Raw genomic sequence first — 15,449 nt, forward strand, 5'->3', positions numbered from 1 at the left:
CGTACCGTGGCTGCAGTGTGTACCATCTACAAGATGCCCTGCAGCAACTCGCCAAGGCTTCTTCGGCAGCATCTCCCAAACCCATGACCTCTTCCACCTAGAAGGACAAGGGCAGCAGGCGCATGGGAACACCGCCACCTCCAAGTCCCCCTCCAAGTCACACACCATCCTGACTTGGAAATATATCGGCCGTTCCTTCATCGTCACCGGGTCAAAATCCTGGAACTCCCTCCCGAACAGCACTGTGGAAGCACCTTCACCACACGGACTGCAGCGGTTCAAGAAGGCGGCTCACGACCACCTTCTCGAGGGCAATTAGGGATGGGCAATAAATGCTGGCCTTGCCAGTGACGTCCACATCCCATAAACTAATAAAAACAACTTACAGTTGATTTGTACATCACTGGCCTCGCCAGCTTATGCAAGCTCCCTGTTTCATAGGAACAGGAGGAGGCCATTAGGCCCCTCGAGCCTGTTCCGCCATTCAATTACATCATGGCTGTACGTCAACCTCATATTAGCTCCATATCACTTGATACCCTTCCCCAACAAAAACTTAGTCATCTCAGTCTTGAAAGCTCCAATTGTCTACTCCGCCTCCATATCCTTTTGAATGTCATTAAGTAAGAACGTAAGAAATAAGAGCAGGAGTAGGCCATGTGGCCCCCTCGAGCCTGCTCCGCCATTCAATAAGATCATGGCTGATCATCTACATCAGCTTCACTTTCCCGCCCTATCATATCCTTTAAATTCCTTGGCATCCAAAATTCTATCGATCTCAGTCTTGAATCCATCCACGCCTTTGTTAGCTTTAGACTCGACTATTCCAACGCACTCCTGGCTGGCCTCCCACGTTCTACCCTCCCTAAACTTGAGGTCATCCAAAACTCGGCTGCCCATGTCCTAACTCGCACCAAGTCCCGTTCACCCATCACCCCTGTGCGCGCTGACCTACATTGGCTCCCGGTTAAGCAACACCTCGATTTGAAAATTCTCATCCTAGTTTTCAAATCCCTCCATGGCCTCGCCCCTCCCTATCTCTATAATCTCCTCCAGCACCACAACCCCGCCCCCCCCCCCCCCCCCCCCGGAGATCTCTGTGCTCCTCTAATTCTGGCCTCTTGAGCATCCCTGATTATAATCGCTCCACCATTGGCGGCCGTGCCTTCAGCCGCCTGGACCCTAAGCTCTGGAATTCCCTCCCTAAACCTCTCCACCTCTCTCTCTTTTAAGACGCTCCTTAAAACCTATCCCTTTAACTAAGCTTTTGGTCACCTGCCCTAATATCTCCTTATGTGGCTCGGTGTCAAATTTTGTTTGATTACACTCCTGTCAGGCACCTTGGGGTGTCAGAAGAGAGAGACGGGACCCTCAGTTTATGGCTTCACCTGAAGGACAGCAGCTCTCTGACAATGCAGCAGTCCCTCAGTATTGCGCTGAAGTCTTGGCCTTCGGGTTACCGGGAGTGAGGCTTGAACCCAACAAACATCTGACCTTGAGACAAGCTGCCACTCACCAGTTTCCCTCCCTCTCTCCCTGCTGCACCCGGTCTATGAAGTACCGTGAGTTTTCACAGTAACGATGGAGGGGAGGGGGGAATCGTAGAATAATACAGCATAGAAGGAGGCCATTCGGCCCATCGTGCCTGTACCGGCTCTTTGAAAGAGCTCTCCAATTAGTCCCACTCCCCCCGACTCCTTCCCCATAGCTCTGCATTTCTTCCCTTCAAGTATTTATCCAATTCCCTTTTTGAAAGTTACTATTGAATCTGCTTCCACCGCCCTTTCAGGCAGCGCGTTCCAGATCACAACAACTCGTTGTAAAAAATTTTTTTTTTTAAATAAATAAAAATTCTCATCTCCCTCTGGTTCTTTTGCCAATTATCTTCAATCTGTGTCCTCTGGTTACCGACCCTCCTGCCACTGGAAACAGTTTCTCCTTATTTACTCTATCAAATTTTGAACCCTCATAATTTTGAACGCCGCCATTAAATCTCCTCTTAACATTCTCTAAGGAGAACAACCCCAGCTTCTCCAGTCTCTCCGTAAAACTGAATTCCCTCATTCCTGGTACCATTCTAGTAAATCCCCTCTGCACCCTCTCCAAGGCCTCGACATCCTTCCTAAGGTATGGTGCCCAGAATTGGTGTCCATACTTAAGAAAAGACATACTTGCTCTCGAGTCAGTACAAAGAAGGTTCACTCGGTTAATCCCGGGGATGAGGGGATGGACATATGAGGAGAGGTTGAGTAGATTGGGACTCTACTCATTGGAGTTCAGAAGAATGAGAGGCGATCTTATTGAAACATATAAGATTGTGAAGGGGTTGGATCGGGTGGATGCGGGGAGGATGTTCCCGATGATGGGTGAAACTAGAACTAGGGGGCATAGTCTTAGAATAAGGGGCTGCTCTTTCAAAACTGAGATGAGGAGGAACTACTTCACTCAGAGGGTGGTAGGTCCATGGAATATGCTGCCCCAAAAAGCTGTAGAAGCTACATCATGACATAAATTTAAAACAGAAATACACAGTTTCCTAGAAGTAAAGGGAATTAAAGGTTACGGGGAGCGGGCAGGAATTTGGACATGAGTCTAGGTTCGGATCAGTCATGGCCCTGTGGGTAGCGGAACGGGCCCAGGGGCCGTGTAGCCTGATCCTGCTCCTATTTCGTGTGTCTAATTCTGTTAGATTCAGGAGATGGTTCTGTGATAGTGGATTGGCGGTTAGGATCAGATCAGCCATGATCTTATTGAATGGCGGAGCAGGCTCGAGGGGCCGATTGGCCTACTCCTGCTCCTATTTCTTATGTTCTTATGTTACTGCAGCTGAGGCCTAACAGTTATGAAGGTTTAGCAATAACTTCCTTGCTTTTGTATGTGATTTACAAAGCCAAGGATTCTGGATGCTTTTTTTTTTAAACAGATTTGATCTACTTGCCCTGCCACCTTGAGAGATTAGTGTGTGTGAGTGTGTGAATGCAGCGGGTGTGTGTGGTGATTGTTTTGTTGTGGCTGTGGCAGGGTTTTGCCTGATTCGCACTGACCATCCTCCTTTCTCAACACGGTGGCTCAGTGGGCAGCGCCCTCGCCTCTCAGTCAGGAGATCGTGGGTTCGAGTCCCACTCCAGACACTAGAGCACAAGATCCAGGCTTACACTCCCAGTGCAGTACTGAGGGAGTGCTGCACTGTCGGAGGAGCAGTACTGAGGGAGCGCCGCACTGCCGGAGGGTCAGTACTGAGGGAGTGCTGCACTGTCGGAGGGTCAGTACTGAGGGAGCGCCGCACTGTCGGAGGGGCAGTACTGAGGGAGTGCTGCACTGTCGGAGGGTCAGTACTGAGGGAGAGCCGCACTGTCGGAGGGGCAGTACTGAGGGAGCGTTGCACTGTCGGAGGGGCAGTACTGAGGGAGTGCTGCACTGTCGGAGGGTCAGTACTGAGGGAGCGCCGCACTGTCGGAGGGGCAGTACTGAGGGAGCGCTGCACTGTCGGTGGGGCAGTACTGAGGGAGTGCCGCACTGTCGGAGGGGCAGTACTGAGGGAGCGCCGCACTGTCGGAGGGGCAGTACTGAGGGAGCGCTGCACTGTCGGTGGGGCAGTACTGAGGGAGTGCCGCACTGTCGGAGGGGCAGTACTGAGGGAGCGCCGCACTGTCAGAGGGGCAGTACTGAGGGAGCGCCGCACTGTCAGAGGGGCAGTACTGAGGGAGCGCTGCACTGTCGGAGGGGCAGTACTGAGGGAGCGCCGCACTGTCGGAGGGGCAGTACTGAGGGAGCGCTGCACTGTCGGAGGGGCAGTACTGAGGGAGCGCCGCACTGTCGGAGGGGCAGTACTGAGGGAGTGCCGCACTGTCGGAGGGGCAGTACTGAGGGAGCGCCGCACTGTCGGAGGGGCAGTACTGAGGGAGCACTGCACTGTTGGAGGGGCAGTACTGAGGGAGCGCTGCACTGTCGGAGGGGCAGTACTGAGGGAGCGCCGCACTGTCGGAGGGGCAGTACTGAGGGAGCGCTGCACTGTCGGTGGGGCAGTACTGAGGGAGTGCCGCACTGTCGGAGGGGCAGTACTGAGGGAGCGCCGCACTGTCAGAGGGGCAGTACTGAGGGAGCGCCGCACTGTCAGAGGGGCAGTACTGAGGGAGCGCCGCACTGTCGGAGGGGCAGTACTGAGGGAGCGCTGCACTGTCGGAGGGGCAGTACTGAGGGAGCGCCGCACTGTCGGAGGGGCAGTACTGAGGGAGTGCCGCACTGTCGGAGGGGCAGTACTGAGGGAGCGCCGCACTGTCGGAGGGGCAGTACTGAGGGAGCACTGCACTGTTGGAGGGGCAGTACTGAGGGAGCGCTGCACTGTCGGAGGGGCAGTGCTGAGGGAGCGCTGCACTGTCGGAGGGGCAGTGCTGAGGGAGCGCTGTACTGTCAGAGGAGCCGTCTTTTGGATTTACCGAGGTTAAACCGAGGCCCCATCTGCCCTCTAAGGTGGATGTTAAAAGATCCCATGGCACTATTTTGAAGAAGAGCAGGGGAGTTCTCCCCGGTGTCCTGGGGCCAATATTTATCCCTCAATGAACATCACTAAAACAGATGATCTGGTCATTATCACTTTGCTGTTTGTGGGAGCTTGCTGTGCGCAAATTGACTGCCATGTCTCCTACATTACAACATTTCAAAAAAAGTATTTCATTGGTTGTAAAGTGCTGTGGGACGTCCTGAGGTCGTGAAAGGTGCTATATAAATGCACGTCTGTCTTTCTTTCTTTCAGTGTCATTGGACCAGCCCTAACATTCAGACTGAGGCACAACAACCAAAATCTGACCATCGCTGAGGTGGCCGATAAAGCCAGTAAGTACAGGCCCTCGGCCGACCCCGTCCAGTCCCCTTGCATTGTGGGGTTAATCCACAGGGTACGATGATAACCTATGACCTTTTAACCTCTGGTTTCTGGTGACCAATAGCAGGAGCGTGATCTGATCCTCCTCATTTTAGATAGATGAATATCAAAATGTGCCAAAGACCAGGCAGGACCATAAGATGTTTTTCTCCTTCTTCCTTTCCCCCCCTCTCTCTCTCCTCTCCTACTCTCTCTCGCTCCTTTCCCTCTCCATCTCTCCCCTTACGCCCCCCTCCCCCTCTCCTTGCCCCCCTCCCCCTCTCCTTGCCCCCCCTCCTGGCCCCCCTCCCCCTCCTTGCCCCCTCCCTCTCTCCTGGCCCCTCTCCTTGCCCCCCTCCCCCTCTCCTGGCCCCCTCTCCTTGCCCCCTCCCCCTCTCCTTGCCCCCCTCCTGGCACCCCTCCCCCTCTCCTGGTCCCCCCTCCCCCTCCCCTCTCCTGGCCTCCCCTCCCCCTCCCCCTCTCCTGGCCCCCCCTCCCCTCTCCTGGCCTCCCCCTCCCCCTCTCCTGGCACCCCTCCCCCTCTCCTGGCCCCCCCTCCCCCTCCCCTCTCCTGGCCTCCCCTCCCCTCCCCCTCTCCTGGCATCCCCTCCCCCTCCCCCTCTCCTGCCCCCCCCTCCCCCTCTCCTGGCCCCCCTCCCCCTCTCCTGGACCCCCCTCCCCCTCTCCTTGCCCCCCCCCTCCCCCTTCTTTCTCTCTCTCTCTCCTCTCCCTAAATCACCACAACAAACCACAGGGCTCACATCCAGTGATTGAGCCTGGGCCTGTGCTGATCTGTATGGCTGTGTTCTAACACACTGGGCAGCGAGCCATCCAAGGAACATACATAAAGTTACATTACAGTTTCAGCCGTGGCTCAGTGGGCAGCACTCTTGTCTCTGAGTCAGAAGGCCAGAGATTGGATCACATAATCCAGGCTGACACTCCCAGTGCAGTACTGAGGGAGCGCTGCACTGTCGGAGGTGCCGTCTTTCGGATGAGACGTTAAACCGAGGCCCCGTCTGCGCTCTCAGCTGAACATAAAAGATCCCATGGCACTATTTCGAAGACAAGCAGGGGAGTTATCCCCGGTGTCCTGGCCAATATTTATCCCTCAACCAACATCACTAATAAACAGATGATCTGGTCATTATGACATTGCTGTTTGTGGGAGCTTGCTGTGCGCAAATTGGCTGCCGCGTTTCCCGCATTACAACAGTGACTCCACTTCAAAAAAGTACTTCATTGGCTGTGAAGTGCTTTGAGACGTCCTGAGGTTGTGAAAGGCGCTATAGAAATGCAGGTTTCTTCTTTCTTTAATTACAAGTACCATCGAGAGCCACATCTTGGAGTGTATGAGGGAGACTCTGTTTTTGTCAGGTCTCCAAGCAGGAACTGACAGTTTTTCATTAATGGGCCTCGTAATCTATCGAGGGCACATCCTCTCCCTGTTTACAATTTTATTCAAATATATGGAAGTAGGAGGGTAATTATTCTGCAGACGGGAACGCCATCGATTGTTGGTTTTCGATTAAAGGGCAGCCTTTGTGTGGCTGGATGAGCAGCTTAACAAAACTGATTTTTCATTCTGTAAACTCCCCTGAATATGGATGTGACCTTCACTCTGAATATAGGTCACCATAAGTACCGCACCCATCAGTCTGCCCCGCCCCTGTGCACCTGCTCGGGAGAGTGGCGGGGATTCATTAAACGTCTCCGTGCTAAAAGACAAGAGGCAAAGGATTCTCCTGCTTCACAGGCGCTGTGAACGTTTAGCAAATCTCGTCCGAAGGCTCCTGCTCTTTTGTCAGCCTTCCGTTTGACACAATCCCGCCCTCCCCCTCCTCCCCCATTCTTTTCATTCAGGTGAATGACGCCCGTCGGTCTGAAAGATAAAAGGGACTCATTGCTGAGGGAGGGATATAAAATCATAGAAATTTACCGCACGGAAGGAGGCCATTTCGGCCCATCGTGTCCGCGCCGGCCGACAAAGAGCCATCCAGCCTAATCCCACTTTCCAGCTCTTGGTCCGTAGCCCCGTAGGTTATGGCACTTCAAGTGTACATCCAAGTACTTTTTTTAAATGCGATGAGGGTCTCTGCCTCTACCACCAGTGAGTTCCAGACCCCCACCACCCTCTGGGTGAAAAAAGTTCTCCTCAACTCTCCTGTAATCCTTCTACCAATCACTTTAAGTCTGTCGGTATCTGGACGAGAGTTTATCGCTTCAGGTGTAGACCCTTCAGAATTTCATCAGCTGCCAGCGCCAATAAAGGACCAAACATCGAGGCTTTCCTCGCTCTCACTGGAACACCAAAGGTTAACATACTATGTACAGCACAGAAACAGGCCATTCGGCCCAACTGGTCCGTGCCGGTGTTTATGCTCCCACCCCTCTTCATCTCACCCCATCAACATATCCTGCTATTCCCTTGTCCCTCTTGTGTTTATCTAACTTCCACTTAAATGCATCTATACTATTCGCCTCAACCACTCCCTGTGGTAGCGAGTTCCACATTCTCGCCACTCTCCGAGTAAGGAAGTTTCTCCTGAATTCCCTATTGGATTTATTACTGACTATCTTATATTTATGGTCCCTAGTCCTGGTCTCCCCCACAAGTGGAAACATCTTCTCTGCGTCTACCCTATCGAACCCTTTCATAATCTTAAAGACCTCGATCAGGTCTCCCCTCAGCCTTGTCTTTTCTAGAGAAAAGAGCCCCAGCCTGCTCAGTCTTTCCTGATAGTTATATCCACTCTGTTTTGGTATCATCCTTAAAAACCTCCAGTGTCTCTATATTCGTTTTATAATATGGAGACCAGAACTGTGCGCAGTACCCCAAGTGCGGTCTAACCAAGGTTCGATACGTTTAATGTAACCTCCACTTTTCAATTCAGTCCCTCCAGAAATGAACCCCAGTGCTTGATTTGCTTCTTTATGGCCTTGTTAGCCTGCGTTGTGATTTGTGAATCTGTGCCTGCAGATCCCTCTGTTCCTCTAGACACTTATTTTCCGTGGCCTCTTCATTCTTTCAGCCAAAATGCCCCACAGGTGCATCTATTACAGCATTTTGAAACTATGGACGGTTTTGAAAAGAAGGATCAGTGGTAAAAAAAAAAATTTGACACCATAGAGTCATAGTCATAACAGCACAGAAGGAGGCCATTCGGCCCATCGAGTCCATGCCGGCACTCTGTAGAGCAATCCAATCAGTCCCATTCCCCCTCTCTATCCCCGTAGCCCTGCAAGTTTATTTCCCTCAAGTGCCCATCCAGTCTCCCCTTGAAAACATTGAGTGTCTCCACTTCCACCACTTCCGTCGGCAGCGAATTCCAGGTCCTCACCACTCGCTGTGTAAAAAAGTTTTTCTTCACATCCCCCCTGTATCTCTTGCCCAATCTGTGTCCTCTAGTCCTTGTACCATCAACTAGTGGGAACAGCCTTTCCCCGTTTAGCCTATCCAAACCTGTCATAATCTTGTACACCTCTATCAAATCACCCCTCAACCTCCTTTGCTCGAATGAAAACAAATCCAGCTTCTCCAACCTGTCCTTGTAGCTAAGATCCCCCATCCCCGGAACCATTCTGGTAAATCTCCTCTGCACCCTCTCGAGGGCCTTCACATCCTTCCTAAATTGTGGTGACCAGGACTGGATGCAATACTCCCGTTGGTGTATTGGTAACAAGGGGGTATAGATGTAGAAATATCACTGGAGCGATTAAGAGGGAAGTTAGAAGAAATGTTTCTTGCACAAAGGGTTATTAGAACATCAGTGGTTATTGAGGTCAGTAGATCAGAATTTAAAGTCCTCATCCTCGAGTTCCAATCCCTCCGTAGCCTCGCCCCCCTCCCTATCTCTGTAACCTCCTCCAGCCCTCAGAACACAGATGAATGCGTGGCTAAAGGGATGGTGCAAGGGGGAGGGCTTTAGTTTCCTGGATCACTGGGTCTGCTTCTGGGAAAGGTGGGACTTGTACAAGTCGGACGGTTTACACCTGAACCAGGGGGGAACCAATATCCTTGCGGGGAGGTTTGCTAGCACTGCTGGGGAGGGTTTAAACTAACTTGGCAGGGGGTTGGGGTACAGAGTGGAGCTATAGTAGGGGGTGATTTACGGCCAAATACAGAGGGAAAAACAAGTCAGCTGGGAAGGCAGAGCAAATATGTGAAGGCAAAAGAGAGTATGGCAGGGCTGGAAGGCATTTATTTTAATGCAAGGAGTCTTGCAAATAAGGTGGATGAACTGAAGTTGTTGTTGAACACATGGGAGTACGATATTGTTGCTATCACGGAGACATGGTTGAGGGAGGGTCAGGACTGGCAGCTCAATATTCCGGGGTATAGAATCTTCAGGCGAGACAGAGGGGGGTGTAAAAGGGGAGGGGGTGTTGCAATATTAATTAAGGAGTCAATTACTGCTGTAAGGAGGGATGATATATTAGCGGGTTCCTCTAATGAGGCCATATGGGTAGAACTTAAAAACAAAAAGGGGGCAAGCACTTTGCTGGGAGTGTACTATAGGCCCCCAAACAGTCAGGGGGAGATAGAGGAACAGATATGTAGGCAAATCTCCGAGAAGTGCGAAAATAATAGGGTAATAATAGTGGGGGATTTCAACTTCCCCAATATAAATTGGGACAGTCAGAGTGTGAAAGGCTTAGAGGGTGCAGAATTCTTAAAGTGCATCCAGGAGAGCTTTTTGAGCCAACATGTAGAAAGTCCTACAAGAGAGGGGGCGGTACTGGACCTAATTCTGGGGAATGTAGCCGGGCAAGTGGTGGAAGTGTCAGTAGGAGAGCATTTTGGCGACAGTGACCATAATTCGGTGAGATTTAAGGTGGTCATGGAAAAAGACAAAGACGGGCCAGAAATAAGGGTTCTAAATTGGGGGAAGGCCGATTTTAATATGATAAGGCAGGATCTGGCCAAAGTGGACTGGGAGCAGCTGCTTATAGGAAAATCCACATCAAAACAGTGGGAGACTTTCAGAAGGGAAATAGAGAGAGTACAACGCCAACATGTTCCTGTAAAGGTCAAGGGTGGGACCAACAAGCAAAGGGAACCTTGGATGACAAGGGATATACAAAAATGCATTAGAAATAAGAGGGGGGCTTTTGGCAGTTACAAAAGACTAAAGACAGAAGAAGCCCTAGAGGAGTATAAAAAGTGCAGGGGCATACTTAAAAAAGAAATTAGGAGGGCGAGGAGGGGCCATGAAATAACACTGGCGAGCAAAATAAAGGAAAATCCTAAGATGTTTTATAAGTATATTAAGGGCAAGAGGATAACCAGGGAAAGGGTAGGGCCCATTAGGGACCAAAGTGGCAATCTGTGTGTAGAGCCAGAGGATGTAGGCGGGGTTTTAAATGAATTTTTTGCATCTGTGTTCACTATGGAGAAAGACGATGCAGACATAGAAATCGGGCAAGGGGACTGTGACATACTTGAACATATTAGCATCGAGAGGGAGGAGGTGCTAGCGGTTTTAGCGGGCCAAAAAGTGGATAAATCCCCAGGCCCGGACGAGATGTATCCCAGGCTGCTGTGGGAGGCAAGGGAGGAGATTGCAGGGGCTCTGACACTAATTTTCAGAACCTCTCTGGCCACAGGGGATGTACCAGAGGACTGGAGAACAGCTAACGTAGTACCATTATTCAAGAAGGGTAGCAGGGATAAACCAGGGAATTACAGGCCAGTGAGTCTAACATCTGTGGTGGGGAAATTATTGGAAAAAATTCTGAGGGACAAAATTAATCTCCACTTGGAGAGGCAAGGATTAATCGGGGATAGTCAGCATGGCTTTGTTAAGGGTAAATCATGTCTAACAAATCTGATCGAATTTTTCGAGGGGGTGACTAGTGGGGTGGATGAGGGAAATGCTGTGGATGTGGTGTACATGGACTTCAGTAAAGCTTTTGACAAAGTCCCGCATAGGAGACTGGTCAAGAAGGTAAGAGCCCATGGGATCCAGGGTGCCTTGGCGCGTTGGATCCTAAACTGGCTGAGTGGCAGGAGGCAGAGGGTGATGGTCGAAGGTTGCTTTTGTGACTGGAAGCCTGTGTCCAGTGGGGTACCTCAGGGATCGGTGCTGGGTCCCTTATTGTTTGTGATCTACATAAATGATTTGGATGAAAATGTAAAAGGTATGATCAGTAAGTTCGCAGATGACACGAAAATTGGTGGGGTGGTAAATTGCGAGGAGGAAAGCCTCCGGCTACAGGACGATATAAACGGGTTGGTCAGATGGGCGGAAAAGTGGCAAATGGAATTTAACCCTGAAAAGTGCGAGGTGATGCATTTTGGACGGACAAATAAGGCAAGGGAATACACAATGAGTGGTAGGACCCTAGGAAGTACAGAGGGTCAGAGGGACCTTGGTGTACATGTACATAGATCCCTGAAGGCAGCGGAGCAGGTAGATAAGGTGGTTAAAAAGGCATATGGGATACTTGCCTTCATTAGCCGAGGCATAGAATATAAGAGCAGGGAGGTTATGATGGAGCTGTACAAAACGCTGGTGAGGCCACAGCTGGAGTACTGTGTGCAGTTCTGGTCGCCTCACTATAGGAAGGATGTGATTGCTTTGGAGAGGGTGCAGAGAAGATTCACCAGGATGTTACCTGGGATGGAGCGCCTCAGCTATGAAGAGAGGCTGGACAGGCTGGAGTTGTTTTCCTTGGAGCAGAGAAGGCTGAGGGGGGACCTGATTGAGGTGTACAAAATAATGAGGGGCATAGATAGGGTAGATAAAGAGGAACTTTTCCCCTTAGTGGGGGGGTCAATAACAAGGGGGCATAGATTCAGGGTAAGGGGCAGGAGATTTAGAGGGGATTTGAGGAGGAACTTTTTCACCCAGAGGGTGGTTGGAATGTGGAACTCAATGCCTGAAAGGGTGGTGGAGGCAGGAACCCTCACAACATTCAAGAAGCATTTGGATGAGCACTTGAAATGCCATTGCATACAAGGCTATGGACCAAATGCTGGAAAATGGGATTAGACTGGACAGGGATGGATGGGCGGCGCAGACACGATGGGCCGAAGGGCCTCTTTCTGTGCTGTAAAACTCTATGACTCTATGACTCTATGACCTCTTGCGTATCCCCCATTGTAATGGCTCGACCACTGGCGGCCGTGCCTTCACTCTTGGGGGGAGTCCAGAACAAAGGGGCGTGACCTTAAAATTAGAGCTCGGCCGTTCAGAGGTAATGTCAGGAAGCACCTCTTCACAAAAGCTATCGAGGCTGGAGGTCAGTTGAAAATTTCCAAACTGAGATTTTTGTTAGGTGAGGGTATTAAAGGTTACGGAGCCAGAGTGGGTAGGTGGAGTTGCGATACAGATCAGCCATGATCTTAATTGAATGGTGGAACAGGCTCGAGGGGCTGAATGGACTACTCCTGATCCTATGTTCCTGTCTAAGCTCTGGAATTCCCTCCCTAAACCTCTCCGCCTCTCTACCCCTCTTTCCTCCCTTTCCCTTTAAGACGCTCCTTAAAACCTACCTCTTTGACCAAGCTTTCGGCCACCTGTCCTAATATCTCCTCATGTGGCTCGGTGTCAAATTTTGTCTGATAATGTGGAAGCAATTTCAGGGAATTGGATATATATTGGAATAGGAGAAATTTGCAAGGGCTGTGCGAAAAGAGCATGTTTAAGGTGATTGGCAAAAGAACCAGAGGGGAGATGAGGAGAAATGTTTTTAGGCAGCGAGTTGTTGTGATCTGGAATGCGCTGCCTGACAGGGCGGTGGAAGCAGATTCAATACAGGAAACTTTCTGGTATCCGGCACGGACGGGATCGACGTGGTGCCGGTTCATCAACAATTCCGGATAACCGAACGCTATAGTAAAAGATACGGAACTCAGAGCTCCGTATAAAGCAACAAACCCTGTTGCGCTTTAAAACAATCGGCACAAGTTGCAAGCATCTCTGTAGCTTAGCAACAGCTTCAGCTACACCCTTGCACAGCAACAAATCAATTAAAAAAAGTAACTAAAAGTAAAAAAAAGTTACCTGAACTGACTCCTGAATTTTGCTGGTGGATAGAGCGTTCCGGTTATTTAGGGGCCGGTTAATCGAAAGTTTCCTGTAGTAACTTTCAACGGGGAATTGGATAAATACTTGAAAAGGAAAAATTTGCAGGGCTACGGGGAAAGAAGAAGCCGAACCATAAACAGCAATGATTTAAAATTTCAAGAGAAACATTAAGTCTCATCAAAATTCAAAGCAAGTTTGTTAATTTGACGGAGGCCAATTTAATTGTGAACTCAGCAGGTAGTCAGTCTGGCGGGGATGTGGAACGCACTCTGTCAGAGCAAGTTAATGGAAAACAGACTTACTGCCCTTTAAGATGCAGCAATGGATGGTGTGTTTAAAAAAAAAAAAAAAAAAATGAGATTTAAATTCACCTTTTAACATTTTAAAATTAACACCAAGTAGCTCGCTCAATGTGTCGATACATTGCTTGGTTAAGATTCCCTCGCTGTGCTTATGCATTGTCTGCTTTAGACCTCACAGTGGTTCAATCCTTGGTTTATACAAACATACGAATTAGGAGCAGGAGTCGGCCACTCGGCCCCTCGAGCCTGCTCCACCATTCAATAAGATCACAGCTGAACCGATTACTCCACAGTCCCGCCTACCCCCGTTAACTTTTCACCCCCTTGCTTACCAAGAATCTATCTACCTCTGCCTTAAAAATATTCAAAGACTCCGCTTCCACCGCCCTCTGAGGAAGAGAGTTCCAAAGACTCACGACCCTCTGAGTAAAAGTTCTCCTCATCTCTGTCTTAAATGGGCGACCCCTTATTTTTAAACAGTGACCCCTAGTTCTAGATTCTCCCACAAGAGGAAACATCCTCTCCACATCCACCCTGTCCAGACCAATCAGGATCTTATATGTTTCAATCAAGTCACCTCTTATTCTTCTAAACTCCAGCGGTTACAAGCCTAGCCTGTCCAACCTTTCCTCATAAGACAACCCGCTCATTCCAGGTATTAGTCTAGTAAACCTTCTCTGAACTGCTTCCAATGCATTTACATCCTTCCTTAAATAAGGAGACCAATACTGTACACAGTACTCCAGATGTGGTCTCATCAATTCCCCTTGCAATAAACGATAACATTCTATTAGCTTTCCTAATTACTTGCTGTACCTGCATAGTAACCTTTTGTGATTCATGCACTAGGACACCCAGATCCCTCTGCATCTCAGAGCTCTGCAATCTCACACCATTTAGATAATATGCTTTTTTATTCTTCCTGCCAAAATGGACAACTTCACATTTTCCCACATTATACTCCATCTGCCAGATCTTTGCCCACTGACTTAACCTATCTATATCCCTTTGTAGCCTCCTTATGTCCTCGTCACAATTTACTTTCCGACCTATCTTTGTGTCATCAGCAAATTTAGCAACAATACCTTCGGTCCCTTCATCCAAGTCATTTATATAAAATTGTAAAAAGTTGAGGCCCCAGCACTGATCCCTGTGGCACTCCACTCGTTACATCTTGCCAATCAGAAAATGACCCATTTATGCCTACTCTGTTTCCTGTTAGCTAGCCAATCTTCTATCCATGCCAATATGTTACCCCCTACACCATGAGCTTTTATTTTCCGCAATAACCTTTGATGTGGCACCTTATCAAATGCCTTCTGAAAATCTAAGTACAGTACATCCACCGGTTCCCCTTTATCCACATCACATGTTACTTCCTCAAAGAACTCCAATAAATTGGTTAAACATGATTTCCCTTGCACAAAACCATGTTGACTCTGCCTGATTACTTTGAACTTTTCTAAATTCCCTGCTATAATGCCTTTTGTTGAATCCGTAAATCTTAAGGTATGGTGTTCTTCAATAACTAGACGGAGGCTGTAGATTAACAATCAACAGTTGTTTACTGGAGGAGGGTAGTCTAAAGACTGACAGTACAGATGCCTGCGCAAGGCTTATATACAGGTGTGGTCACTGCCAGTACTACAGTATACAGGAGCTGTAAAAGTAGTTCTCTCTTAAAGGTACATACACTACAATTCCTCCCCTTTTAGATTAACAGTACCCATAACATACAAATAACAGTTAACACTTTAACATGCACACTTAACTGAAATAGTCCATTTATAGATTCAGTCTTTGGGGCGGCTTCCTGATCCTTTCTGGATAGCGCCTTTCCTGAGTGTCTTGTTCTTGGTGCGGAGGCGATTCTGGCCCCCTTTCGTCGGTTAGTTCATCAGTTTCCGCTGCTACTGTTTCTGAGGTAGATGCTACCGGTATGTCGGGTTCATCCCCAGGTACGCGAGACATGGGTTGACTCGTTCCTGTGACGCTAGGATCTGGTCGACGTGGCGTCTCACAATATTCTCCCCGACATCCACTGTGTACATTAGTGGCCCCTGCCGTGTGCATATCGTTCCGGGTTGCCATTTCTCTGTTTGGTAGTCGCGGGCCAAGACTGGTTGTCCTACATTGAAGCTCCTTGTCGGCTTCTCATTGATGTGCTGGAATTGCTTATCCTCAACATTTCTTCGCACATTTGGTCTGAGCAAATCCAGACGAGATCTCAACCTTCGGTTAAAGAACATCATG

The 15,449-nt window shown here is 49.4% G+C and overlaps 1 protein-coding gene across 1 annotated transcript in view; it reads left to right on the top strand.

Annotated features, from left to right (window-relative positions):
- Window positions 1-15,449, top strand: part of LOC147120628 (receptor-type tyrosine-protein phosphatase-like N) — a 395,267-nt gene that overhangs the window by 166,578 nt on the left and 213,240 nt on the right. The window contains 1 exon segment of the mRNA XM_085986775.1: window positions 4,754-4,833. Within this exon segment, the coding sequence (XP_085842901.1) occupies window positions 4,754-4,833 (80 nt within the window).

Source organism: Somniosus microcephalus, chromosome 4 (genome assembly GCF_052327205.1).
Source record: "Somniosus microcephalus isolate GS21.2 chromosome 4, FLI_Smic_1.0, whole genome shotgun sequence".
NCBI classification, from domain to species: Eukaryota; Metazoa; Chordata; class Chondrichthyes; order Squaliformes; family Somniosidae; genus Somniosus; species Somniosus microcephalus.